This window comes from Halichoerus grypus, chromosome 7 (assembly GCF_964656455.1).
Source record: "Halichoerus grypus chromosome 7, mHalGry1.hap1.1, whole genome shotgun sequence".
In the NCBI taxonomy this organism is placed as follows: domain Eukaryota; kingdom Metazoa; phylum Chordata; class Mammalia; order Carnivora; family Phocidae; genus Halichoerus; species Halichoerus grypus.
The window spans coordinates 130,557,716-130,584,603 of NC_135718.1; the positions used below are offsets into that span (position 1 = coordinate 130,557,716).

The 26,888-nt window shown below is 56.0% G+C and overlaps 1 protein-coding gene across 21 annotated transcripts in view; it reads left to right on the forward strand.

Annotated features, from left to right (window-relative positions):
* NFASC (neurofascin) overlaps nucleotides 1-26,888 on the forward strand; it is a 181,278-nt gene that overhangs the window by 136,043 nt on the left and 18,347 nt on the right. For 8 of the 21 annotated variants that reach the window (XM_036075905.2, XM_036075909.2, XM_036075907.2 and 5 more), the window contains 15 exons: nucleotides 200-366; nucleotides 808-955; nucleotides 2,208-2,332; nucleotides 3,208-3,252; nucleotides 4,499-4,600; nucleotides 4,904-5,101; nucleotides 5,934-6,004; nucleotides 7,290-7,512; nucleotides 9,481-9,596; nucleotides 11,241-11,445; nucleotides 12,686-12,808; nucleotides 13,839-14,012; nucleotides 16,474-16,488; nucleotides 21,879-22,079; nucleotides 25,623-25,739. In XM_036075905.2, the coding sequence (XP_035931798.1) occupies nucleotides 200-366; nucleotides 808-955; nucleotides 2,208-2,332; nucleotides 3,208-3,252; nucleotides 4,499-4,600; nucleotides 4,904-5,101; nucleotides 5,934-6,004; nucleotides 7,290-7,512; nucleotides 9,481-9,596; nucleotides 11,241-11,445; nucleotides 12,686-12,808; nucleotides 13,839-14,012; nucleotides 16,474-16,488; nucleotides 21,879-22,079; nucleotides 25,623-25,739 (2,030 nt within the window). Of the gene's footprint in view, nucleotides 1-199; nucleotides 367-807; nucleotides 956-2,207; nucleotides 2,333-3,207; nucleotides 3,253-4,498; nucleotides 4,601-4,903; nucleotides 5,102-5,933; nucleotides 6,005-7,289; nucleotides 7,513-9,480; nucleotides 9,597-11,240; nucleotides 11,446-12,685; nucleotides 12,809-13,838; nucleotides 14,013-16,473; nucleotides 16,489-21,878; nucleotides 22,080-24,263; nucleotides 24,441-25,622; nucleotides 25,740-26,888 lie in introns of those variants that run through there. The other 13 variants (XM_036075918.2, XM_036075920.2, XM_036075916.2 and 10 more) reach the window with 10 other exon arrangements.

Here is a 26,888-nt window from a genome sequence, read left to right on the forward strand (position 1 = left end):
CCAGGTAACCTTATAGGGTCGAAACTGGGAGAAAGTTGCCTGATCATCGAGGTCAGCCCCCTTATTGTGCAGAGACGAAAACCGAAGCCCAGAGAGGGCCAGAGACTTGCCAGGGCCACCCAGCAGGAGGAGGCAGACCCCTGCTCGACGGGGCCGGTCCTGTCTCAGTGTGCTGTGTGTTCTGCTGCTCTGTTGTGAGGTTTAAGAACGGGCAGGGAAGTAACCTGGATGGTGGTAACTACCACGTCTACGAGAACGGCAGTCTGGAAATCAAGATGATCCGCAAAGAGGACCAAGGCATCTACACCTGTGTCGCCACCAACATCCTGGGCAAAGCTGAAAACCAGGTCCGCCTGGAGGTCAAAGGTAAAGGAGAGCTTGGTAGGGAGAGTGCGGGGTGGGACAGCCGAGGAAGCCATCTCCTCAAAGTGATTCCTGCGTGCCATTCCCTTTAAAAACGCACCGCTAATGGGGCCCTCCCCGTGGGCCTCTGTGTCCTCACAGGGCTTCCGGCTGGCCTGGGTGCTGGGAGCCCGGTCCACGTGGGAGTAGAAAGGGAAGTCTGAGACCCCACCCACACCCCACTACCAGCCCAGGAAGGGCATCATAGATTCCCAAGCCAGAGAGAAAGGAATTGGGGATTGTTTCCTCCTTAGAATCGCCCACACCCGCCCCACCACCATTCATATAACTGAGTGTTATTTCTGCCACCTTCCGTGGTTCCTGTAATGTGCGTCATGCCGTGTGGCCACGTGGGGTGGTGGGCAGAGGCCATGCCAATGATGAGCTCCCTCGGCTTCTCCACAGACCCCACCAGGATCTACCGGATGCCTGAGGACCAGGTGGCCAAGCGGGGCACCACGGTGCAGCTGGAGTGTCGGGTGAAGCACGACCCCTCCCTGAAGCTCACAGTCTCCTGGCTGAAGGACGACGAGCCTCTCTACATTGGAAACAGGTTTCTGCTCCTTCCTTCTCTCTTCCAGGCGCGAGTCTGGGCCCGTTTTCTTCCCGCTTGTCCTCGGTGACACACTGAGGGAACCCGGGGACAGGGAGCCTGCATCACGCGTGTCCCCCAGGAGCTGCTGCAGAGGTGGCCGCGGCACCAGCGGCTCCCCCACCCTGCGTGCTCTCTGCCTCTCTCCTTCTCTTCTCGCTCCCTCTCCTCTTTTTCCCACTCCTTTCTCTCTTCCCTCACTTCTCTCCCCCTCTCCCCTCACCCCTTTCCTCCTCCCTGAGCACTCCTCCTCCCTTCCTCTTCCGCTGCCGGGTCCCCTTGCCGCTCCGGCCTCAGCCCCGCTTGCAGTGCCCCTGTTCTCCAGCAGAGGGCAGGGCCGACCCGAGCTGCCGGCCACCAGGGTGTTAGTGGGGCATCTCAGCCGAGAGGCACCTGGGACGCTTTTACTAGACCACACCGGCCTCCCTTGTCCAGATTTAAGTGATGTGGGGCGAGGGGAGGCACCTGTAGTGTCTAAAAGTCCCGACAGGTGTCTGTAATGTGCAGTCAGTGATGGGGAGGGCTGGTCCGAGCCTTTCCCTCCACAGGGCTCTTTGTTGTAGCCCCTCACGTCTCAGGGGCTGGTGGTGCAGGGCCCTGAGGTCGGCACAGGGAGCAGCTGTTTGCACGCTCATCTGGCTTTTCCAGGGGTGCACCCTGCAGGCAGGCACAGGCATCCGTGCACTCAGTGGGTATCCACAGCTTTCGCAGCCCACCCTGCTCTGTGGTGCCCACCCCCCTCCACAAGAGACAGTTCAAAGGAGCCCAGGACACCTGGCCTGAGCCTGGGTGCACAGACTGGCCTGGGCTGAAGGGGGAGCTGGAAGTAGGGGAAGAGGAGGGACACCAGCCTGCCTTTCGGGTGGTGGACCGCACTGTGCCCTGATTTGGGAGGGGGGCGCAGCATAAGAAAGGCACAGAGGATAGACACTAGGGAGTTTGAGGACAGTGAACAGAGTCGGAGCCGCTTCTGCTTCACCCACTTGCCTTTTCCCCTCCGTCAAGCACCACAGTGCTCCAGGTAACAGTGAAGACCGTGCCTCTCTCGAACCACTGGGAGGGAGCCTTGTGGCCCCTGGCAGGGGCTGTGGCTGCCCTCTCACTCACCATCCCCACTCCAGGGAGAAAGCAGGCAGTGCCCAGAGCACCCCCCCCGCCCCCCCACTGTCAGCCCACTCGCCCTCCTCCCAACCCCTCCCTGGTGCCCTTGCAGGATGAAGAAGGAAGACGACTCCCTGACCATCTTCGGTGTGGCCGAGCGGGACCAGGGCAGTTACACCTGCGTTGCCAGCACTGAGCTGGACCAGGACCTGGCCAAGGCCTACCTTACTGTGTTAGGTAACTGCCACTGCTCACGCGTGCTCTGAACTCCCCCCACCCCACCCCTTCCCGAGGCCAGAGGAGCCGTGGGCCCTGGGCAGGTCCCGGGCCATCGCCTGCGGCCAGTGAGCTGGGCAGCCATGGTGATCTCCCCCCTTCTATCTAAGGGTTAGGAAGCCGCTCCTTTCCCAGCAAGGTGGGCCAGGCACCTCACCTCTGAGTGGAACCATTAACTCGCCCAAATCCTCAACGGATGGGTGAACGAGAGAGGGAAGGTGGACGGGGGTTCTTCTTGTGATCGTTTTGACCTCTGTACCAGTTAAAAGAACCCATTGTTGAAGCAAGACTGCATTTTGAGTTTGTCCCGCCAGCACCCTCGGCTGGCCTCCCTCCCCCTGCCACCCTGCTCCTGTTTCCTGATGGGATTTTATAGGGCGCTCTGCACTTAGCAAACTGATTCCATCATGTCCTGCCCGTGTCTAAGCCAGGCTGTAAATACTGAGCCATCCCAACGCCAGGGGAAGATAGTCTTGCCCATCCAGGGACGCACATCCCCTGCTGTGCCCTCATCACCTCTGTCCTCTCTCTGGGCACCCTACTGCCATCACCGTTGGTACACTCCATCTCTCCGGTGGCGACAGTGCACGGTCGCTGGGGATGGTGGTCCCAGGCACACGGTGGCATTGGGATGGGAAGGAGACAAGTCCCCCCCTCCACCCCGCCAGCCGTGGAGGAAGCACAGGGGGGCTCTCCATGGAAGCAAAGGTGAAGCTGTGCCCAGTACACCTCTGCTCAGGGCAGCTGTTCAACCCTCGGCCACCTACTCCCATCCTTCTAGAACACCTGTAACCTTGGATAACTTGCTAACCCGGATAACCCGTCTTACCTTTCAGCTGATCAGGCCACTCCAACTAACCGTTTGGCTGCCCTGCCCAAAGGTAATTCATACTAATCACAGGACCCCTGCCAAAGCCCTCTCTAGGTGGCTGGGAGGGTGGGGTCTGAGGAGGAAGGTGCTGCAGGACAGGACGTACCGTGTGGAGGCCACTCGCTGCCAAATCCGATTCCTTTCAAGGGTCACACCCCTCACCTCGCAGCCCTGCCACTGCCCCACTCGGGCTTCCTGCGCCTTTCATAGGCTGGGCTCGGAAGTCCTCGGCGGCCGATCCATCCCATCCCTTACTTCTGGCCACGCTCACCACTTCCTTGTGGGGGCCTGTTCTCTCTCCCCAGCTTTGGCCTCAGAAATATGGAGGGTCCAGTCGGGAAAGCCCATTCACTTCAGATTACCTGTAGGCCCATCTTGTTTGCAGCCTCCCCAAGTCTGCTGCTGCGCACCCCTTCACAGTCTGCCTTCACACGCGTGCACACATACACAAGTGTGGGCTCACGTGACCCACCTTCCAGATCCTCCCAGTAACCAGCCAGAGTACCGAAATAACTGGTTCAAGCAGCCGGGATGGGGAGACATCCCGCGTATCCCACTAGGCAGAGGTGAGATGGCCTTATCCCCAGGCCAGGATGGCCCTTACACCCACTGAGGAAGTACAGTGAGACTGGAGCCCCCAAAGGTGCTGCCCCAGCCCTGTTTGGATGCTTGCTGGGGCTCCTCTATCCTGCTGTCCATCGCTGAAACTCTAAGTCCCTATGTCCTCCCTGGCCTGGTCCTCTGCCTCTGTCCCTCCCACGCTCCTAACCAGTCTGCCTTGCTCAGCTCCAAGCACACCCCTGGGCTCCTGCCCCCTCGAAGCCTTGGCACAGAGTAGAAGGTAATCATCCCAAGAAGATGAGACCAAATCCCACACTTCCTCACCAGCTTCCCTATAGGTGGCAAGCATGGGTCTCATGAAAAGGGCAGCGTTTTCCAAATGCTCACCCCCTAAGAACAGCCACAGAAATGGGATGGGTTGGTCCTGGTTCTCTCTGTGCCCTACCTACATCCTTTCATGCTTTTTTGGGGGTGGTGGAATTTGAAGTCTCCTCTTTGTTCTTCCTAGGCCCCCTGAGGGAATGGGGTGGTCCCTGTGCTGACCCTTCTAGGCAGGCCAGGGCTGGTTCCTGCGGGTGCCGACCTCGGCCCGTCAGGGACCTGTCATAGGGCAGTGTCCAAGGCTGGGGCCGGCACAGGGACAGGCTGGCTCTAACTGGGGAGTCCCGCGTGGTGTCTTCTTCCTCTGCTCCCAGGACGGCCAGACCGACCCCGGGACCTGGAGCTCACGGACCTGGCCGAGAGGAGCGTGAGGCTGACCTGGATCCCAGGGGATGATAACAACAGCCCCATCACAGGTCAGCCAGGGGCCCTGCACTCCAGTCCAGAAGAGAGGGATGGATGGCAGCCTGGTTTGTGGTAGCAGCCGGAGGCCTTGCCCCGGTTTCTGGTCCGGCTTCCACCTCACCTGACGCGTGCCCCGGGCTATTCGCGGAGCACATGCAGGCCTTGGTTCCCCTCTCCGTGTCCGGGGAGGAATTCTCCCTGTGCCTTTGTCCACCCAAGGGAGAGTGTAAAGACTAGCGGCAACCACGCGGGAGTACGTCGCAGAACTCCGCTACCTCAGCTCCCAAACAGTGCTGTCTTCCTTGCCCACTCAGACTACGTCGTCCAGTTTGAAGAGGACCAGTTCCAGCCCGGGGTCTGGCATGACCATTCCAAGTTCCCGGGCAGTGTCAACTCTGCCATCCTCCAGCTGTCCCCATATGTCAACTACCAGTTCCGGGTCATTGCCATCAACGAGGTGGGCAGCAGCCACCCCAGCCTCCCCTCTGAGCGCTACCGGACCAGCGGGGCGCGTGAGTACCCGAGGGCTGACGGCCAGCGCGCTGAACCCGGGTGCCCCGAGGCCCCACTGAGTTCCCCCAGTTCCTGGCCATGCGAGCGTGGGCGGGTCACTTAACCGCCCCAAGGCTGGGCTTCCTCAGCTGTGAGACAGGGAAGGATAGCAACACCGCCTCCATCACGGGGCCGTCGGGAGGCTTGGGTGTGAAAATGCTGTTTGGGTACCTCCCGTGGTGCTTGGCGTATTGTAAGCACCCAGCCAACGCTAACTGTGGTTATTATTACTAATAGCCTTAATAATTCTTGGTCATCTGCTCTAAAGGGAAGTGCTATGGCAAAGATTTGTAGTAGAAATATATAATCTGGTGTCACAGCAGATTTCTTTTCCTATCACGCTTGGGTAATGTTTAGATTTCCAAAAATATACCAGCCCATTGAGAGTGGAGCTGCTCCCCCAAAATGTTGAATGCCGGGGATAAACCGGTCTGGTATTAAACTTATTTAGTGGATAATCCATGAAGGGGATAATTAATCCACATTGAGTTGGCTGTCGGGACCACCCAAAGTATGGAAAGCCTTATGATAAATGCTGTCTAGTGAGGGATTAAAATTCAAAAGAAATTAGCCCTGCTTGGTGGAGGGGGGAGAGGTTCGGTCTTAGCTAGGAAGGCACATCCTCCTCGTGAGAAAACCACAGAATGAGTTCGGTTGCCTATGGGATAGTGTGCAGAGAAATGCTGAGGGAAGACAGCCACAGAAGGGGCTGGTCAGCTAGAAGGGAGAGAAGTTGCTCACTGTGCCCATAACACACATCGGGCTTGAACTTTGCATCCCCTTGGGTTCCAGCCCCCGAGTCCAATCCCGCCGACGTGAGGGGAGAAGGCACCAGAAAGAACAACATGGAGATTACGTGGACGGTAAGGGTCCCTCCCAGCCCACCTCTCGATGGGCCTGATTTCTTGGCCTTGAGCGCCTGGGAGTCCTTTTGCTCTTTACACCCCTGAGGCCCCAAGGCCACTCTCTGCACTGGACATCCAGGGACAAAACAGGAGCATTGTCTAAGAGCAAGATTTCAGACAGGAGATGGGAGCAGAGGTGACCGAGGAACATAGACAGCTAGTCTGGCAAAAGCAGAGTACCAGCAAACGAAAATGGACTTCTCTAGGCGAAGGAGGGGTCTAAAAAAATTTAGCCTAAACATCGGTGCCTAGTGTTGGTGTGTTCTGGGGTCCTCCCACTGGAGATGGTTGGGGGTGGAGAGGAGACCAGCACTCGAGCTGCTTTGAGTGCAGGCTTTCTTTTAGTCCAAGAATGAACGAGAGGATGTAAAAGCTTCTCTCCGGGCCAGGACCGAAAAAAATTCCATCTTCATCTTGGCTCACTGACTATGTTTTCCAAACCAGAATTGGGATATGTGGTCTCAAAATGACTTTTTTTCTAAACCAATTCCAAGTCTGAGAGATGCACATTCAGCCATGGAAATATTAACATTTCTGTGCTGTCACCATGAGTAACAGAAGCAGTGAGCTACAACATGTGGGATCATGGCTGTCCCCATCTTTCTGAGGGCCCAATCTCACAGCAGCCTGGGCAGCTGGGCTGAGCCCAGATCCAAGACACCAGGGCTCAACTTCAGGACCTTGCAAGGACCCGCTCCTGGTCTACAGCTCTGTAGAGGACAGCTTCCTGGACTAGGCCCTTAGGAAATGAAGAACAGAGTTGCACCCACCCTTAGCTGCTGGGCAGGACAGGACAGTCACGCATGGATTCGGTAGAACCCAAGCCAGTTCTGGAATTTTGAGTTCATTAGCAGTAAGCATGCTGTGGCTAAACCAAAACTCATCCCTCTCCAATGTTAAAGAATATTCTATGATTTTCTTGTTTTGTTCTGCTTACCGATCAGTCACAGGAGAGTCCTGTTGAAAATAAATCTTTGGCTCCCTGTGCACTTACAAATGTGGGTGGCTCTGGGAGTCAGAGTGACTAGGTCTCGGGTGAAGCCTTTGTCACAGAAAATCTACAGGCTGCTGAATTCATAAGACTCTGGGCTTCGGGGGACTCAGTGTGAGGGTGGCATGCTCTCCCAATGCCACAAGGGGGCCAGTGCTGGGCAGATCGGGGCAGGGTGCCTGGCACAGAAGGAGAGTGCAGGCTGTGGGTGGGTCTGGGCTCCACCCCTGCCCTCAATCTCTCCCTGCTCAGCCCATGAACGCCACCTCTGCCTTTGGCCCCAACCTGCGATACATCGTCAAGTGGCGGCGGAGAGAAACTCGAGAGACGTGGAACAACGTCACAGTATGGGGCTCCCGCTACGTGGTGGGGCAGACCCCCGTCTACGTGCCCTATGAGATCCGAGTCCAGGCCGAAAATGACTTTGGGAAGGGCCCTGAGCCAGACACTGTCATCGGTTACTCCGGGGAAGATTGTGAGTACCCTCCCCCATCCCTGAGCAAGGATCCTCACAGCCGGGCGGCACAAAGCCAGCCTCACAGACCAGGAACCTCAGGGTGGGTCATGGGACTGCCAAGAACATCCTGGGAGGACAGCCGGTCCCCAGGAAAAAGAAATCCCCTATGGTGACCTCGGGCAAACAGGCCCCTGATAATGTCAGGAGCCAAACTGTCATCACCCGAACACTAGTTAGAATTACTGAACAATCATCGCCTGGTCCAATATTCCCATTTTACGGGTGTGAAAACTGAGACCCTGCAAAGGAACACCCTTGCCAATATTACCCAATAGCAAATGTCAGGCTTGAAAACAGAGGCCAGGCCTTCTAATCTACCTTAATGCCAAGACTTGCTAGTGCCAAGACTTCAGGACTCTCCCTCCCAAAGAGCCATAATTAGACTCCTCCACAGGAAGCGGGGCCACAGGCCAGACTCCTCCTTGGCTCCCCAGGGGAGACCTGGAGAAATAGAGAAGAGCCCCAGACTGGAATGATCCAGACCAGCTACCTGCTGGCATCCCAGTGTTGCTCTTAACCGTTGGAATTGAGCATGCAAAGAGAAGTTCTTTGGAGGCTAGCCTTGGTAAATCAACAAGATTCTGGGCATGTATGTGGAAGTATCTGCCTGACTTTTAAGATGGTGGCAGCCTCCTTCTTCCCAGCACATCAATCAGTAGGCTACTGAGCAAAGCAGGAGGGTCAGTGGAGCTCCTCCCTGTCAGGGTGACCCAAGAAAAGATCATTTAGGCGGATGGGGTGACCAGAAGGCAGGGAGGAGAGTCTTAGGGAGTTGCAAAGGCCAATGCTGGGGTCAAGAGTAGGGCCCGTGTTGTGCATGACAGACGGGAAGAAGTGAGGGGTGGGCCCCATGCACCACTTTCCTGGAGGTGATTATGGATTGGACCCACTCGGGAATAAGTGGATAGTATCAGCAGACTCTCTGTCCCTCCTGCTCCTTGTCTTGTGGTGGCAAACACTTCCAGACAGGAGACTGGCAGGAACTACCGGCTGGTGAGTATGGAATGAGCAGTGTCTAGTCGTGGACTCCGTGGACCCGCCCACAGTTTCCGTGGCACCTGCCGTCCCCCCGGGCCTGTGCTCTGCTGGACGCGAGGGGTGGGGCAGAATTCTTCTGCAGCAGAGTGGAGAAAATGCAGGCGAGAATCCATTCTGGGGGAGGGAGTGGGTCTCCCTCTTCAGGGAGTCAAGGATCAGAATCCCCTCCTGAACAAGGTTAGGGCATCTTCAGCCTGTGGCTGATGTTTCCGGCAGGGTCCTGGTGGGAAATGAGTGTCACTCAAAGGGGACTATCTCTAATGTGAGGACAGGGTTCGAGGGAAAACAGCAAGGTATCAGAAACCACCCAGAGGGCTAACAACAGCAGGACCCCAGCATAACATTCTGAGCCTTGAAGGGGCAGCAGACAGGGGAGTCCCCACGACCAAGGGGTAGAACTTTGGGTAGCAAAGTGCAATGCTGTCGACCTGCAGCCCCACAGAGAGGCGGCCAGGGACGAGGTACCCACCCTCCTTCTCCTCCTGCTGACCTTACCTAGTGAGCAAACCCATCTGTTGGCCTGTGAACAGGGGGCCAGCCCACACAGTCCAGAGAGAGCAGCCTGCTGGGACACAGAGCAGGTGGAGAAGGGTAGCACATGGAATGGAGGGGCAAACAGAGGCTACCCAGCTGGGAGGATAGCAAATAATGGCCCTCTAAACATGTAGGCAGATCCCTTCCACCCAGATGGCCGCCTTTTTGTCCTGGCCTTCCCCCATCCCCCCAAGGGCAATCTCCTGGAACAGTCCTAGCCCCTGCCCTCATGGAGTACCCCGTGTCCAGAGTGGGGTGGAGGCACCAGCCAGCAGAGAACAAGTCTGAGGAGACCCTAGAGTCCAGGGGCCAGCCCTGCTTGCTTAACTAGCTCTCTGTCCCAACACATTACAGATCCCAGGGCTGCACCCACTGACGTTAAAATCCGAGTCCTGAACAGCACAGCCATCAGCCTTCAGTGGAACCGCGTCTACCCCGACACGGTGCAGGGCCAACTCAGAGAGTACCGAGTGAGGAAACCAGCTCTCAGCCCCGCCTAACCACCCGGCTTGCTAACCAGGGCAAGGGGGTAGCAGATGCGGGCCATAGGCTACTTGGAAGGGGTCCTAGGGATAGTTGTTGGATCCAGAGTAGATTCAAGAAGATAATGTCTAGTATTAGCTGTCCAAAAATACACCCAGAAAAAAAAATTATTTGTATATATGCAGGTGTGTTCTGCAACAGATATGCTGATTCTACTCAGCAGAAAATCACACGGAGGGCGGTGGGTTGATGCTCCATATGGCACGTTATGCTCATAATTCATGTGTGAGCAGACACACAGGGATCTTAGGAGCAGTGTTGAGGAACCACTGAGCTACACCCCTCCCCTCTCTTAATGGCCCCCACTGGGCTGCTTGCCTCACCCAGTCTGGTTTCATGAAACCTTCACTAACAGGCAGAGCCACCAAAAGGTGTAAACATCTTCCCTGTTGTCACAGCCAACTCCGGATTACCTGGCGTATGGATTATCGAGGCCCTTGGCTTCTCCTGGTCTCCCTGCCTGCGGGCAGTTTCTGCTCATGTATCTCTCCTCTCGGCAAGGGGGAGCTGAGGCGGGCAAGGGGGAGAGAAAACCAGGCCACGCTAGGCTCTCCCTTACACATAGCTTCATTTAAAACTTGTCTGGGAGGTGATGGCTGCTGTAAGCATGGGATACTGCAGGTTCTGTGACTTAGAGGTCATTGAGAGTTGGCTGATGGACAATTGTGGGCAGAATGGAAGGGATCGGTCTCTTTGGGGACGTGAATTCGGTAGGTAGGAGAAGGAAGGCAAGAAGATGTATACACTTGAATGAGCTCTTCCCCAGCACTTGCACCCTTAACCTACTTGCCCGGAGATTTTTCTGGCTAAAGCTCCCACTGGGTCCGCTTCTTAAGGGGTCCCCTTCTTAAGTATTGACTTCCGCCTTCCTTTGCCGTTGGAGGCCCAGGTGACGCTGGTGTGGCAGCCTGACCTGGGCCTTCTTACATACTGCTAACCGTACCTTGTGTCCCAGACTCTCTCAACTCTACCCCTAACACCACCACCTTCTGAAGGCCATCCCATCCAAGCTCTTGCCACCAGGCAGCCTGGTGTCCACTGACCTGGACATGTGTCTAGCCCATTCTAAAGGTCTTCAAACAATTTTAAAAGAAACCATTTGACTTCAAAGGATTAAATCAACTCCCCTATTCAGACTTCTGAGGGTAACCTGTTCCTTTTCAACTCCTGCCTACTGCCGATCTAAACCATACTAATCCAACTCAAGGCGATGTGGCCTTTGAGCCCAGAAGAGAGCTTTCCATGCCTGGACCCTTGTTCCCCAGCTTGGAAATAAGTGTCCACTCCATCAGTAACTTTGGCCAACTTGCCTATTTCCCAGAGAGCTCATGTGGCTCAGAAAATGATCGAACCCCAAGCCCCTGTTTCGTGTTTGACGTCAGTTGGTCCTCGCTAGGGACTAATGAACGGGGCCTCTCGGGCCGCTCCCCCAGCCCTAGGCGGGGCTGCTGAGGGCATTCGGGACTTGGAGCCTGTGGCAAGCAAAGCGAAGACCAGTCACCACCACCGGCACTAACAACTAACCCAGCCCCGCCCGCCCGTCCCCTCACCGGCCCGCCTCTGTCCCGAAGGCTTACTACTGGAGGGAGAGCAGCTTGCTGAAGAACCTGTGGGTGTCTCAGAAGAGGCAGCAAGCCAGCTTCCCTGGTGACCGCCCCCGGGGCGTGGTGTCCCGCCTCTTCCCCTACAGTAACTACAAGCTGGAGATGGTTGTGGTCAATGGGAGAGGCGATGGGCCTCGCAGTGAAACCAAGGAGTTCACCACCCCGGAAGGAGGTAGGTCTGACCTGCAGCTCTTCGGGGTGGGGCAGGACAAGGGCAGCACAGCCAGGTGGGTCCAGAGCAGCCCCAGCGGGCCTGGGCCCGACAGCACAAGGTGACCTCTGCATGACCCCAAGGCGCTGAAGTCCTGCGAGCCGAGCAGCTCCTGCCGTTCCCAGAGTGCTCCATCACCGGGGTGGCCTGCCCTGACAGGACGTTGTGTCTCAAGAGAAGACCTGGGCCGCCTGCTGACAAAATTCCAGATGGGCTAGTGGACTGACATCCTCTCCCCCCACCCCCCGCCAAGGGCACTGCGGGAGCCCGGGCCACCCCCACCTCTGGAGGCCGAAGCACGGTCACCCTGACCACCAGAAGCACCCGGCTTGTTCCCCAGCATCCAGGACCTTCATTCAGAATTCTCTCTGCACTGTGATCCAGAAGCTTCTGTCGGGACAGCTGGCCCATGTGCGCGGTAGCCCTGCAGGGGGCGCTCTGCCTGCTGCTTGTTCCAGGTCCCCCTGGGCCTGGGAGGCAGACACTTGTGAAGTTCACATCCTCCTTTATCAGCTCGTCCTCCTTTATCAGCTCTGCATTTGCGTTTGCTTTGCCCTCTTCTGTTTTTCCTCCCTCCCTTCTTAACTGCTTTTTCCCCCATTTTTCTTCTCTTCCTCCTTCTTTGTTCTTCCCTCTTGTTTTCTTTATTCCTATCTGTCCCGCCCCCTCGTTTTGCTTTTCACCTCCAGCTTCTCCCCATCACCCCCACTCCTGGTGCCCTGTCCATGAGTCCCATCTTGGGCTTCTTTCTCCTCACCCCTGAACCCCGCATTCTCAGCTCGGAAGCCTGGGCCTGCTGCTGGGCCCCAGGCTGAGACTCCTCGCCTGAGGACTGGGAACCACATCCTCTGTGCCCACAGCTCTGGTTGGTTCCCTGCTGGCTCGAAGGCATCTTTGCAGGCGCAGAGCCTACCGTGTGCTGAATCCACGGTAGTTGCTAAAGGAAAACCTGACTGACTTCTTCCCCATTTAAACGGAGTCTGAGCCATGCTTGTCCTAAACAGGGTGGGGGAACAGCATCCTGGATGGGGCAAAGGGCTCCGGCCCCCCTGTGGTTCTCCTGGGTTCTGGCTTAGCAGCTGTCCAGCATGGGGCTTGCCCCGAGGTCAATGCCTTCATACTTGTGCTTTGTTTTTTTGTGTTTCCTCATCCTGCCTCTGCCCTCCCCTTCTTTTCCCCTGCCCTCTCCTCCTTCCCCAAGTACCCAGTGCCCCCAGGCGTTTCCGAGTCCGGCAGCCCAACCTGGAGACAATCAACCTGGAATGGGATCATCCAGAACACCCCAATGGGATCCTGATTGGATACACTCTCAAATATGTGGCCTGTACGTTCTTCCCTTCTTTCTCTTAATCTGGGATTCAGAAACCCCATTCTCACCATTTCACTAAGGAATCGAGGTAGAAAGCCTATGGGTGCAGAATGATGGAGGTGCCACAGAGAAAGTTCCCCAGAGGATTAGGGGAGGCGGGTGAGACCCAGCCCCCGCTCACCTGACGCAGCTCCTTCTGCAGGGAGCTTCTAGTTGGTTCATGAGACAAAGGGAACTTCTGATCTAATGAGGGATTCAACCCCGACCCCTCGAGGATCTTAGAGTCTCCAACACGTACAAGTGAGTCTAGGAAAGACAGTTCTGCACCTCATCCGATGGGGTAGACTACATGCAAGGGAATCCACACAACACTCAGGGACGCTAAATAAGGTGTCATTTATGGTAAGGCGGCTGTATCTAGAATGACATGGTCAGGAGCCTGGGTAGGGAAGATCTCACCGAAAGAGCTTAGTGTCACCCTGCGACATGAATGTCATTACATTTGAAAAGCCTCTAAAGTAGGCGATGTTGTACCTCGTTGGGAAGCTCAAAGGGCCAGGTGTTGTGTTTTTGACAATTTTAATAGCCAACTGTGTCCTTATATGCTGTTCTGAATGATCTCTGGACCTGACTGTCCCCCTTTGAGGTATACTGAACAGGCCTTTTACAAAGGAGGCATTAATGATCAAAAGCTCTAGTGGTTTTGCCCTAGTTCTGTTTGAAAGGAAGAAAGGACCTCAAAACTTTTGTCCTTGTTGGAAAGGCCTGGGGATTATAAACTAAATCTTTCAGAATCAGCCACATAACTTTGCAGTGAGCTGGAGATAATGAGATCAGTGAAAAAACCTTAACACTGGTGTGTCATTGAAGAGCTGGAAAGTTCTTGCCCAGGTCTCTGCCCTTGAACTCCAGTCTCCCATCCCCTGGGTCACTAAGGTCCTGGGGCAGGCTCCACTGGAAGGCTTTCTCCTTCCAGCTGCAGATTATATAACCCACCATGGTCAGTGTTGCTGAAGTTCAATTTCACTTACCTATCTCTCCCCAGTTAATGGAACCAAATTAGGAAAGCAGATAGTGGAAAACTTCTCTCCCAATCAGACCAAGTTCACGGTGCAAAGAGCAGACCCCGTGTCGCGCTACCGCTTTACCCTCAGTGCCAGGACGCAGGTGGGCTCTGGGGAAGCAGTCACAGAGGAGTCACCGGCACCCCCGAACGAAGGTAGGTGCATCACAGCAGCCTTGGGGGTGGAAGGTCCCAGCTAATTCCGATGCCTAGAGAAACACCCTGACCTGGCCTTCTGGCCGGACGGCCTTCTGGGATGGAGAGAAAATAAGGCTGCAGGTCCTCCAGCCCCCCAGTAGGATACAAGAGAACCCATCTCCTATGCTGAGAGGTAGGTGCTGACGATGTATCCGGAAAACTCAGATCTTCTTAGACGATTGCAGTCAGACCTGATCGCCACTTTGCCTTGACTTGCCCGGCTACCTAACACCTATCATCTGTCCTCCTGGGGCGGGTGGTGGGGGTAGGAAAGAGAGCCTCAGTCCATAGTAGAGATGACATGAGGGAAAGCATGTGCGAGGTAAACGTGCTAATGAACTTCAGAGAATTGCAGCAGTGTTCGCCCATCGAGAGGGGCAGCAGGGTTACTAAGGGTGCCTGGGGAGGGCTCTGGGATCCCCCTTCTCCCGAGGACACATGGAGCCAAGGAGGGAGGGAAGCAGCCTTGACTGAGGCTACCTGCCAGGATCATGAGCAGAGCCGGAGGTGTCGTCCCTGCCTGCAGCCTGAGCTGGTGGGGTGTCAGGCCGTGGGGAGGGGGGGTGTTGGGAAACAGCCACTGACCAAGCCAGCTTCCCCAAGAGCAAATGCGCTCAGCTCTTGGCTCCTGGCATCTTCCCAGCCATGGAGCGTCCCCACCGGAGTGCGCCTGCCTGAGAAGTCCACTAGGGGGGACTCCAGGCCCACTCGTACCCGTGCTGGCGCCCAGAAGCTCCAGGATACCAGGTTTAGAAGCCTAGATATTGGCAGGCCCCCTACCGAAGGAGGGGACCCCCTGCCTCTTCGGAGGTGCAGTGGTGTATTCAACAGCCATTTCCTGAGCACCTGCAACATGAGGTGCTGGACACTGCGCCAAAAACGAGGGAAAAGGTCTAGAAGGGGAGACATCCACAAGAGTATCTCCTTGCTGTTCAACATGAGGAATGTTAGGTTTAGCTGAGGCAGGTGCAGCGCCTGGGCAGAGGCTGGGCAGAGGAGGGGTCCGTTCTGCAAGGGAAGAGGCTGTGTGAACTGGGATTCTAGAAGCAGATAACAGGTTACTCTGTGTGGTGCTTGTCCCAGAAGGCTGAGGTCCGATGGCCTGACCCTGGCCCAGATTGGACCTCCTGAGCACCTCCTCCCCACCCCAGGAGAGCTTCAGGGCTTCCTTCACTGGGGCTGCCGGGCCTGCTGCCAGGGCTCCCAGCTCAGCTTCGGAGCTGCCCTGCATCCCCTCCCCAGCCCTGCCTCCCCCAGCCCCCCAGGGCCAGCAGGCCGGTGCTGAGGCAGGCGGGAGCGGGGACAGGCAGAAACTAGAGAAAGGCTAACGGTCCTTCCTTCTCTGGTCTTGTAAACCAGGCGTGAGCCACACAATAAGCTCCCCTCCTAGTGTGCTCATCAACCCCCCTGGGCATTCGGGCAGTTTATTAGGGCTGGGGGACTTTGGGTAAGTGGCTAATAATATGCCTCTTACCAAAAGCCTGGCCAGACGGGGGATAGTGCGCTTTCCAATTCCTTAATTCTATAAGGAGAGACATAAAGAGAGCCTCTTGTCCCTCCCCATCCCCAGCCCAATACAGAACATCAGATCAACAAATACCCCATTGTCCAGCCCTAGTGACCACCACAGGGTACGTTCTGGGGCCCTAGGGGACAAAAGGACAAAGGGAGACTTTCTTCTCTATTTAGGGGTTTGTGGTAAATTCAGGAATTCTTTTTAGGGCTCCCAATCCACAGTTGGGTTTCTTATTTCATAAAGTACAGCTGGTGGGAAAAAACTGGGCAGCAGACCCTCCGGGCAGGGGCCTCAGGCCTGCCATCTGTGACAGCTCCCGGGCCTTCCAAGGCCGAGATGGTGTGGGAGAGGATTCACGAAATACGCTCGCCCCTCCTCCATCCACCCCAACACTACTCACCATCTTCCCCCAAAGATACAGGAACCATCCTTTTGACTGGGCTTGATGTCCTCCTATGCCACCTACACCTTATGCCCTCAATTCTTGGCATCCTGAAAGGTCACCCAGCCTGCTCATAAAGATCAGCCTGGCTATGGAAGGGCACACTCTTGGGGAAAGACCTGGAAACAAAAGCACTCTAGGTAGACCGTCCCTACGGCCACCCCTTAGATGATAGTCTTTGAGTGGAGGTAGAATCAGAGTGTATTAGAAAGGTCTCCAAGATCCGGGTGGAAAATTTTCTGTAGGAACATAGCAGACCCCCCATGGAGTTGACCACGAACCCTGGACACCAGTCAGCATCCTCGGGGCAGTAGCCAGCACCTGGCCACCCTGTCTGGGTCAGGTTTGAGCCAGACGCTTCTCTGCTTGCTTGTCCTGTGGTTTCACCTGTGCTCTGTTTTGTCTTCCCTCTCTCATCCTTTCTCCCTCTCTCTGGCCATCTTGGGCGCTGTGTTCTGAAGCTACTCCAACTGCAGGTACCGTACCAGCAGCAGAGGTAATGGGCATGGCATGGGACAATGCAGGTGGAGCCCAGCCCAGCCAGGGTGGAGAAGGAGGGAGAAGCTCGGGATGAAAGCATGCTCCAGACTTACCCTTTCAGGGGTTGGGAAGCCGGACTGTCAAGAGGGATGTATGCGGAGGACGGGACCAGAGGAGCTCAAACCCTCCCCCCTCTTGGCCCCCCTCGGATGGCTTAGGAGGGGCCCACACACACACATGGGCTCCAGACCTAGCCTCTGCACCTGCAGCTTTCTTGGAAGCTGAGTGATTCCTTCCCCGGACTGACCTGGGCCCTTGCCTAGTTTTGACATCTCGGAGAGATGAGGGTCTGCAGCCCTTGGGTGGCCGGCTGTGCCCCTTGAAGGAATGCTGTACCATGAGTGGAGGCAGCTGGCTCCTGTCTTCTGGTCAGGCTGCCATCCCCTGAAAGGGTGACCTATGGGTGAGCACACTGTGCAACACTGTGCATGTTGACCATGCATGCTGCATGGGGGCCCAGCACCAGCTCTGCCATCTACCATGGGTTCTGGTCAGTGACCGTGAGTGATCTTGTCCTTGGATAGGGCCAGGTGCTCCAGGACCTGGAGTCTTAGTTGGCACCATGGGCTGATTGTTCCCTCGCCCCTTAGAAACCCAGCTCCTCAGAGTCTTCAGCATGAAGAACAGCCTCCACTCTCGGGGTCTGGGAGGTAAATGCATAGCAGAAGTGAGGAGTGGGCGAGCAGGTCCCGGCTTAGGAAATGGCCTGCTGATCACAGTCCTCTCAAGCCCTCATGTTGTGGGTTCGAGGACACCAAAGGGCATGTCACCACAGAAGGCCTATCCTCAAGCTGGAGGTGCTAGGCAGGGAACCCCCGGGTTCCTTCCCCTGTCCTCCTCTGACGCTGAGGGCAAGGCGCACCCCGGCAGAGCAAAGGCTAGGGGGCAGGGGATCGCTAGAACCTCCTGAAGCTCTAGGCAGCAGGGAGGACTGAGAAGCAGGTGAGGAACCGGGGGATTGGCTTATGAAGATGACTGCCTGATCTGGTTTCCTCCTACCCCCATTTTAGGTTGATTCTATTTCTGTTGCACACCCTGCTTCCTTCAATTTGTGTTTGTGTTGCCAGATCTGTGGGTGGTGCGCAGTCATCATCCTTCCCTGTCCCCACCCCTCCAGCTCTCCATCCCCCCTCCACATCATCACCCAGGCTGGTGGGTCCCAGTGCCTCCCCACAGGGCCCGAACACCTCCGCTGGGATATGAGGTAGAGAGATGTCCTGGGCCTGGGAACCGTGGAGAAAGCCATCCTTGTACTCTGGGGGCTGCCCTGGCTTTCCGATGCAACTTGGCACAAGGGTCTCTTCTGGAACTATTCTAGCAGGTGCTCAGGGTAGCCTAAGCAGGCTTAGTAAACATAGAAGGTAGAGACACAGGACACCGAGAGAATCCTCCGGAAGCTCATTGGTCAAGCATCTCCCAGCCTGCCTCCCCCTTTCTGGCACCCTAGGACCCAAGGCAGGTGGTTCGGGTAGCAGGGAGTCCGCCTTGCTCAGCGAGCATCTGAGCCAGCCTGGGCTGCCCCTCTCATGAGTGGCACCTGCGAGGGAGAGGTGATCATTCCAAACCCTCCACCTTCTGCCGCCCATTTAGAAAAGATCCAGGCCCATCATGGCATGACCATGCGTGCACAGTCTCTGACCCTCGATCAAATGTGCTTCCTGGGCGCCAGCTTCCCTGTGACATGGTGGTAGAGGTACGGTGTACGTCTTTGTAAATGAGATGTGCTCGTGGCTTCGGCTCTTCTCAGCTGTAAATGCTCTAGAACCTTCTGCACAATCTGCAGGTGCCAAGCAATGGAGCCCAGGGTCGACATTTCTGACGTGGGTCTGTTGTCCAGCCCACTGCTCCCTTCCCTCTCCTCTTCCCCGAGCCTGGGTGTTTTTTCCCCACACTACTCTGTTCATATTTAACCCGCTGAAAATAATCCCTCTCGCGCACCTGTGTCTGCAGCCTCTCAGGATGGCTGCCCATCTGGCCTGGCCATCTGTGGTTTGGCCAGGGTAGTCCATGCGCCATGTGGCCATTTTTGGACTGAACCTTCCACCTTGGAATGTCTGGAAACTGCTGGCCTCCTCTGTGACTCAGATTGGCACATGTTTGCTGGGCAGCTCCGTGGCAGGTTCTGGGGTCAGGAAGATGAATAAGACAAGTCCTCTCTCCTCAATTTTCTCCATCTCTTCTGTGGTGTTCCCCGAAACTCTGGTGGCAAACCCTCAGCCACGGCTGGGGTGCCTTCCACTGTGCACGAGGTAACCCATTAGGCTGACACGGCCCTTGGCTAGGTGCTTCCAGCTCTAGGCCCACCCTGCCCACCCCCCCACCGCCAGCTTCTTCTCAGTTGCCAGGCTGGTGCTCTCCATCGATCATTGACCAGGGTGGTTCTCCAGCCCATAATTCCTGCTTTAATTGGAGATGACATCCGAGCTCCGCGACATGCCTGTCCAGCCTGTGGGCCTCTCTGTCTCTAAGCCCTTTGTCCCCTTCTGTCCTCTACCCAAACCCCACCCCAGGGGATGAAATCCTCTGGGTCCCCTTTGACCTGAGCACCGGACAGTTTCCCCATGGAAACCTGCCTTCCCCTCTGGCCTATGTGAGCCTCCAACAACTCACTCCCCTGACTCAGAGCCTTTCCGTCTCGCCTCTGCCCTCCCCGTCTCCCCGTCTCCCTGTCTCTCTTGCCCTGTCCAGCCGTGAGACAATAGACACAGCTAATGAGTGGGTCAGAGAGAGCATTGATTTTCCATCTGTGACCTCAGCCAGCTGAGGCTGCCACCTCCACGGTGACTCCAATGGGAGGACACTTGGGAAGCCACTCCTTGCCTCCTGTTCCCCTCTTACTGATACCCCTAAACTTCTGGAGCTTTGAGATAGGGCTGGGATGTGGCCGCTGAGCTGAAGGAAAAGCAGTTAGGTGGCCGTCATCAGAAATGCTTTCTTCTTGGCACGTTTGGCAGAAGGGACCGTTGGCGGGGGAGGGGCAAGACTGAGAAGCAGCCTCGGAGTCATTTCCCGTTATTGTCTCTGACCAGCTGGGCCCAGGAAAAAAGTCACCCTAACCTAGCCTCTCTTAGCATCTCTGTCCCCAGGGCTGCTCGCTGGAATGCGCAGGGAAGCGTGTGTGAGCCTAGCTGTGGGCCTGTGGGAGTGTAGTGTGTGCGTCTCCGCTTTACGAGAACCAAGGGGCATGTGAGAGTGTGTATAGCTTTGGGGGGAAATGTCACTGATTCTGGGGGCCCACGAAATGTAACACCACTGCCCAGGTGTGCACTACACAGAGCGGGATGGTTTTAACTCAAAAAGAGTTTCCCCCCCCCCCAAAGCTTTTTGATGATGCCTTTTAAATAGTCTTAGAAAAGGAGGGCCCTGTGAACATTGTACTTGCCAGAAATGATTAGAAAATACACCATTGTTAAGGAGCCAGGTCCTGCCCACAGGTAGCCTCTCCAGAGTCCTTCCTGCAGCACAGAGCAGCATGGGAAAAGCCCATGTGTGTCCGTGGCCAAGGGAGCTGCAAGGGGCCAGGCCTGGGAGAGAGCTGACCTTTGCCCTGCGGGTCTCTGGCTTTTCTGTGTGTTTGTCTGTCTGTCTTGGTGAATGGGATAGGTGGATTCCCTCGTGCGGAGCTTTTGTAGCACTGGGCTTTCCAGGCCTGGGGCCGCCTTGGACTAATACATCCTTGAACAGTGACTTTGACAGGGAGAGTCGTCCCCACCCCACACCTTCCTGATGTCTGCATTGACTGGGGTATAGGGACTAGAGCGCGGTCTGCTTTGACCCTGCCCAGGAATGTTTGGAATGCGTGGGACAGGGCTGGCTACCCAATGTGACTTCTGTGGTCAGCACCCTCAGGGTCTAGGACCGCCTCTGATCTTGCAAATAGGGAAGTGGCTGGGATCCCAGAACACTCCCTCCTTCTCTGTGGGGACTTGTAATATTGGAGACCCAGGGGAATGAAAGGGGCTTTGTTGGTCAGGCTCTTACTGAAAAGGCCTCGGATCTCTTCATTCCCCCCCTGAGAAAGCTCTCTGGCTCCCTCCCTGCCCTGGCCCCCTTCTGGGCGGTGGGGATCTTATCTTCCTAAACTTCTGGAGCTTTGAGATAGGGCTGGGATGTGGCTATTCCTCAGGGGTTTACAAGTATCTTCTTATGTCTTAACGTCCCTGCCTTCTGCCCCATAAAGTGGACCATGATCAGATGACAGGAGATGGCAAGGGGAGAGGGGCTCTGCCTCTCTCAGATTTGCCCCCATCTTTCTCATCCTCTCGGCTTTTGGTAATATTGGAACTAGAGAGTAGTAGGGCACCCTCGGTTAGCTTCCACGACCCTTCTGTAGAAGGAAATCGGGCCTGTGGGGACAGTGTCACACGGATAGACTTAGCCCCGCAGGGCTGACTGACACCCCGGGTAGCTTTGGGTGGGAGACGAGAATGTGAGAGAGGGCACAGATTTGAACGAATCTCCCTGAAGACTTACGCAACAAAGAGGCCCACAAATGTGTGTCACTTGCGTCCTGGGATTTCTCCAGCTACCGAGCACAGAGTACGCTGTGACTGCATTAGTGCCCATCCCACGTCTTAACGTGAAGGGAAAGGACTTGGGGCTCCTGGAGCCCAGATGTCCTCGGAAGAGAGGAGTTAGGGTGGAGTGGGGTAATTGCAGGAAGGAGCATCACTGGGTAGGGAAGAAGGGAGGAGAGGCAGGGCCATGGACAAGAGATGAGAGCCTGGGGACAGGCAGACAGTGAGACAGGAGACACAGACCCCGCGGGGAGGCTGACCCACAGAGTGGGGACTCTTCTCGCTCTGTCATTGGGTTTGGGGGTGTTAGAACTCAAACAGCTGTGAGAAAGGGTACTTTTGGAGTGAATGGCTGGGAATGGGAGTCTTCCCAGTGCTCCTGCAGGACACAGCCGCCACCTGCCCCCCTCCAAGGCGGGAGCTCCAGGGCCGGACCCAGGTGCTGCTAACTGGCCTGTGTCTGGGTGGTGCTGGTCGGGGACCCCATGCCATCCCTGGGGCCTGAGCGATTCGGGGTGGGTCCTTCCCCATCCTCATCCTCACTCTGGGCGGGGTGCATGCTGGGTGCTTCGAGCCACACAGACCATGAGAAGAAAATGAAACACACACAGGGCTTCATTCTCTTCCTGGCCCATGGCTGTGTTATCTCACTGTGACCCGTCCGACCCAGTCCGTCACGCTGGGGGAGGCTTCTGGTCCCTGAGCCCCATCGCCTCCCCGGGGCTGCCTGCCTTGCACGCGGGGCCGCGAGTCCAGGCTGGGGGTCGCCCGGACCGACCGGACGCGGCTGTTTTACATTTCCCTCCCAGCTCCTCCCACGTCGCCCCCGACCACGGTGGGTGCCACAGGCGCCCCCGCTGCCACCACCGAAGCCACAACAGTCCCCACCATCCCAAGTGTCGCACCTACCACCGTGGCCACCACCACCGTCGCCACGACTACAACCACTGCCGCCACCACCACGGAGAGGCCTCCCACCACCACCTCCGGGACTAAGATGCCCGAATCCGGTACTGCCCACTGTCCCTGCGCCCCGTCCCTCCGCCGGAGGCCCCCCGCGTACGAGGGCGGGTCTGGGGTGCCGTTAGCCGACACCTCCCGTTGTTTCTACCTGGAGAGCGCACAGGGATTCTCAGTCCGGGAGCCGGGGGGCACGGAGCACCCCCTAGGCGCTCTCCACCTTGGGTGGCCCTCAATGGCTCCGCAGCCGTGTTCTAGCCTCAGATCCTTGATGACAGAGGCCCACCCTCCTCAGGCAGGACCCCTGGGTCCCGGATGAGAGGGCTGCCTCCACCTCCGTGAGGAGCAGCAGCTCGGGGCTGAGCACTCCGGAAGGGAGAGAGCGTGGGCAAGGGCAGGGGCCTGACCCTGGATAGTTGGCCTGAGAGGGCTTCCCGCCCCGGCCATGTCACTTCCAGCCCTGCAACATAGAGGAGAGGGGAGTGGTCGGCCCCGCCGGGCAGCTCTGTTCCCAGAGCCCTGCTCTTCCCTCACCCCTCTCCCAACAAAGCACATTTACAGCCCTCCCCCTTTTTTTTTTTAAGAAGAGCTTCCAGGAAAGAGCATTGCTAGAGAGACCCATAATGCCCGAGGGTGCTCTGTCCCTCTTCCCATTCGCATTCCCCACACCCCAGATGCACACATGGAGGGAGAATCGCAGCCTTTCTCGGGGCCCCTGGTAAGAAATGATTCCAGGCTGGCCTGCTAAGCCCACAAAATGTGCTGTTCCTCCATCCTGCAGCCAGGCCAGGAAGCTCGGTTCTTCCAGCATGAGGACAACCCCTCAGAAACCCAGCCATACTTCTAAGAACCAAGCATCAAACACTCTTTCATTACCATCCAGGGGAGGGCCTCTAGCTTGCAGAGCCCACAGGCCAGCTGTAGAGTCAGCATGATGCAGCTGACAGGGCAGGCAGGAAGCACCCAGAACCCTCCGCCGGCAGCTGTAGGGTGGTAGGCCCCCACTGTGTCCTGGGCAAGTCCCTTTACCTTCCGGGGCCTCACTTCTCAGCACCTCAGTGAGGATGGAGGCTTGATGCACGTGTGAGTATCATCTTTAATTCAGTTACATGGAGTTACATGAGCCCTAAGGGGACACGTAACTGACACTATGTTCTTCAAGCCTTGAAAACACCGATTTGCTTTAAAGATACAATATCTAGAATTTAAACAATATGGGCTTTAGGAAGACGTTGGCTGAGGAGGAAGCCTGGCAGGCTATTAGAAGCTGCCACCAGTAGTTTGGTGATGGGTGTTCTTTGGGGCCACAGGGAGGCATCTTTACCTTATAACAGGGCTCTGTGTCCCCATGAATGCTGTGAGGTCACAGAGGAGATGCACAAAGGATGAAGAAGGGACTGGATCTTGCTCCCCAGCAGAGTTACTTGCCCTCTGGAGAGGTTGGCCTTGCTGCCACATAGGACAAACCCCATGGACTCTCACATGCAACTTCTAACTGCCCAAGACACCGCGGAGGACCTGCCTGTGCCCCTGAACTTATCCTTAGAGCCTGGGGACACCCCTCAAACGTCCTCACTTCCCTTAATGCAGCAGAGTGGCTCTGTCATCCATGATTTTTTAAATGATCATTCATCTTTATCATGTCTTATGCCTTAGGACCACATTTCCTAAGTTTACTTTTTTCAGGGTGAAATGGGACTTTTTATTTGTCCTTAACTTGTTTCTTTCAAGATTTCAAGGGATAACCCCTAATTCTCCCATTCCAGGACTTGGCAGAACAATCCATACTTCCTCTCACACTTTCTGTTCTTTATAGCAATTGATAGCCCTCCTTCCTGGTCTTTCTCTTTGAACATTTTCTTTAGCGGTCGATATCTAGGTCTCTCTACATGGCACTGCCTTCCCCCAGCTCCCACCTCTAAGTCTTTTGCTTCCCCATCACTTCACCTTTTCTAGCAGTGCCCCAATCTCCACTACCTTTGAGACCGTCAGATTTGGGTCAGTATTGTATTGGTGGCCAAACTGTTTAAACCCAAATTCTCTGGCTATTTCCAGGCCCCAGAGCTGAAGAGGAAGAAGCTCAAGTTCCCAAATCATGAGTTCTCCTAGTTCATTCCCACTCGCAAGAACCATGAGATTCCAAGGAGCTGGGATTTGGGGTGGCTAAAAGCCACCAGTACAATGGAGACCCCAGGCAGATAAGTAAAGAAGCCTGTGTTCTGCCCTTCCCACAGAGAATGCCCCATGGCGCCATCAGTGGAGTCTCTTTCTTGGCCCCTCACCTAACATGAATCATATTCACCTGGGGCAACCGGCAACTGACAAGGTTGTAGTAGAGAAGGCACTTCTTTGAAGCGAAGACCAGGAGATCTTTTATCACTTCCCAGCCCTGCAGACTCAGTCACATGTCAAATAGATAATGAATAAATGCATCACCAACGTACTCTATTCATTTATTTTTGACAAGTGAGTTGGTGACAGTGCCCCCTTGCATGCTAATAAAATATACAGGAGCCACACTTGTAAAATCTTTGAAATACAAGGCTTCACGCTAGTACTCCACTATTAAATCTTTGCTGGGAAATGGGGTAATCAGACTGCTGGGACTCGTGAAAAATGATTACGTTTGAAGATTAGTGCCACTCTCCTGTCCACAGGCTATGGTTTCAGACAGTGCCGTGGCTTTGATAAAGTAGCTCCCAGCTCATAGGCACTAGATAATTAATGTCTTCCGTATTACATGGAGATCAAGCCTCAAAGACAATTTAGTGCTGAGAAGCCAAAAGAACTGGATTCTTCTGGTGTCTGAACCTTTGAGGGTGGGGGGTCAAGAAGGAGTTACCTTCTTTGGGTCCCACCTAGCCCAGGAGAGGGAGAAGAGGGGTTCATACCTCTCCTCTCTACTTGGGACCCTGGGGTTGTAGACCCCAAGTCCCCTCAGAGAGTCCAAGGCCATGTTCCACATAATCCAAGATCTTGCTGACCAAGAAGGACCACAGGGACTCCAGAGACACCCGTCTGGGTTACTGTTCTCCCCCAGTCTCAGGAGCCCTGTAAAGCTCTCCGACATTTGGTCCCGCCCTTCCTACACATCACGACTCTCGAGGGCCTTTGGAAGATCCCTCTCTCCTTCCTGTAGAATGTCTGTGGTTGAAGGGAATGAGGCTGGCACATCTCTCGCCCTCGGTCTGTATGCTGGCCAACGGGGCTTTCTCCGGGTTCCTTCCGCCGCCCCATTCCGATCCATGACAAGGGATCTAAAAAGGGAAAGAGCCCAGGTTCGAGCCCCAGGTGGCATAGGTCAAAACCCGCTCTTTCGTTCCTGCCCCTACCTGTGTGGACACACAGACCGTCTCCAGCTCTCCCGCACTCACAGGTCCTCCTGACTGCACCCGCTCGTACCTGGGTGGCGACCTCTGGCCTGGTCACCGAGGCTGCAGCCTGGAGCTCTGTCGGGCCCCGTGCACAGCCTCTTCTGAGTCCTCCCTTTCCGAGCTGCGCACGTGTGTATATATATGTGTGTGTGCACGTGTGTGTGTCTCCAGAGCTGCCTCCCTCCTCACCACTAACCCCTCTTCTAACCTGCCCACCAGCCCCCGACAGGCAGTCCATATGGAACGTCACGGTGCTCCCCAACAGTAAATGGGCCAACATCACCTGGAAGCACAATTTCGGGCCCGGAACTGACTTTGTGGTTGAGTACACCGACAGTAAGCATTGCTGAGCGGTGGGGGGGGGTGATGGCAGCAGCTGCGGCGGGTAGTGTAGATGCCATTAGAGAGATTCTGCGAACTCCCCCAGGCTCCGAGGGGCCTGTTAGCCCGGCTTAATTATGACTTAATGAAATCGATACGCGCTCCGGCGGCAGTGGGGTGGGAAGAGCAGCTGAGAGAGAAGGAAGAGGGCTTCTGAAGCCATTAGTGGAGGTCTAGGGTTGCATGTGCTGGGGAGGACCTGGGTAATGGGGCCCTGCGTCCGCTTCCTGCCCAGGATGAGGGTTCTGAAAGCACCACCACTCCCCCCCCCAGCCATGAGCCAAACCTCACTTCTGCCTGGATTTCCTTAACTCACAATCCATGTTTCTGGTGTCTCCACTAGACAGGCTAGGCCAGTTCAGACTTTTGGGTATAGCTGCGCTTTGCTCACAGAGGAATACCAGTGGCCTCCCATCCAAGGCACTGACCGGGGCCACTTTGTCGCAGAGAGCGGGTGGCTGGAGCTGAGCTGTTCACTCTTTGTTGGATCTTAGGATCAAGGGTACATATTTATCAGACTGTAGAGTGTGGTCAAGATATCTGCCTTCTTTGAGGGAAGGGCCCTGCCCCTGAAGATTCAGACCCACTATGGTGTTATCCTTAGCAATGAATGAAACCAGCTCACCCAGCCAGGAGATCCGCCTGGGCGAGCTCCCCGAAGATCTGTAAGGAAAGAGCAAAGCCGACTGTCAGTCCTCTGTGGTTGGAGGGGTTCACATCCCTAGAATCGGCACCCCGACTTTGGTCCTTGCTCGTGCAGCTTCCTGCAGCCACCTGTACCCCGCACGCCAGATGCCAGGGTACTGGCCTCTCCTGATGTGTGAATCCTCCACACAGCGAGAAAAGACAGGTGAAACCAGGAGTGAGAGCCAAGAAGTAGAGTCCTGCCTCACCTCCATTTACCAGGAGGGATGCTGAGTGGCTCTCGGACCCTCACCGGGAAAGCTCCCACCCGGGAAGTAGGTCATAGTGTCTAGTGTTTCAGACTGTAGTGAGGAAAGAAAGCTTGGGGAGAGAGAAGAGCGCCCTTGGCGGGAAGGCTGCTGTGTGGGAGAGTCGGCACCGCCTGGAAGGGCTGGTGGAGCTGTCCAGTGACCTCCTGGT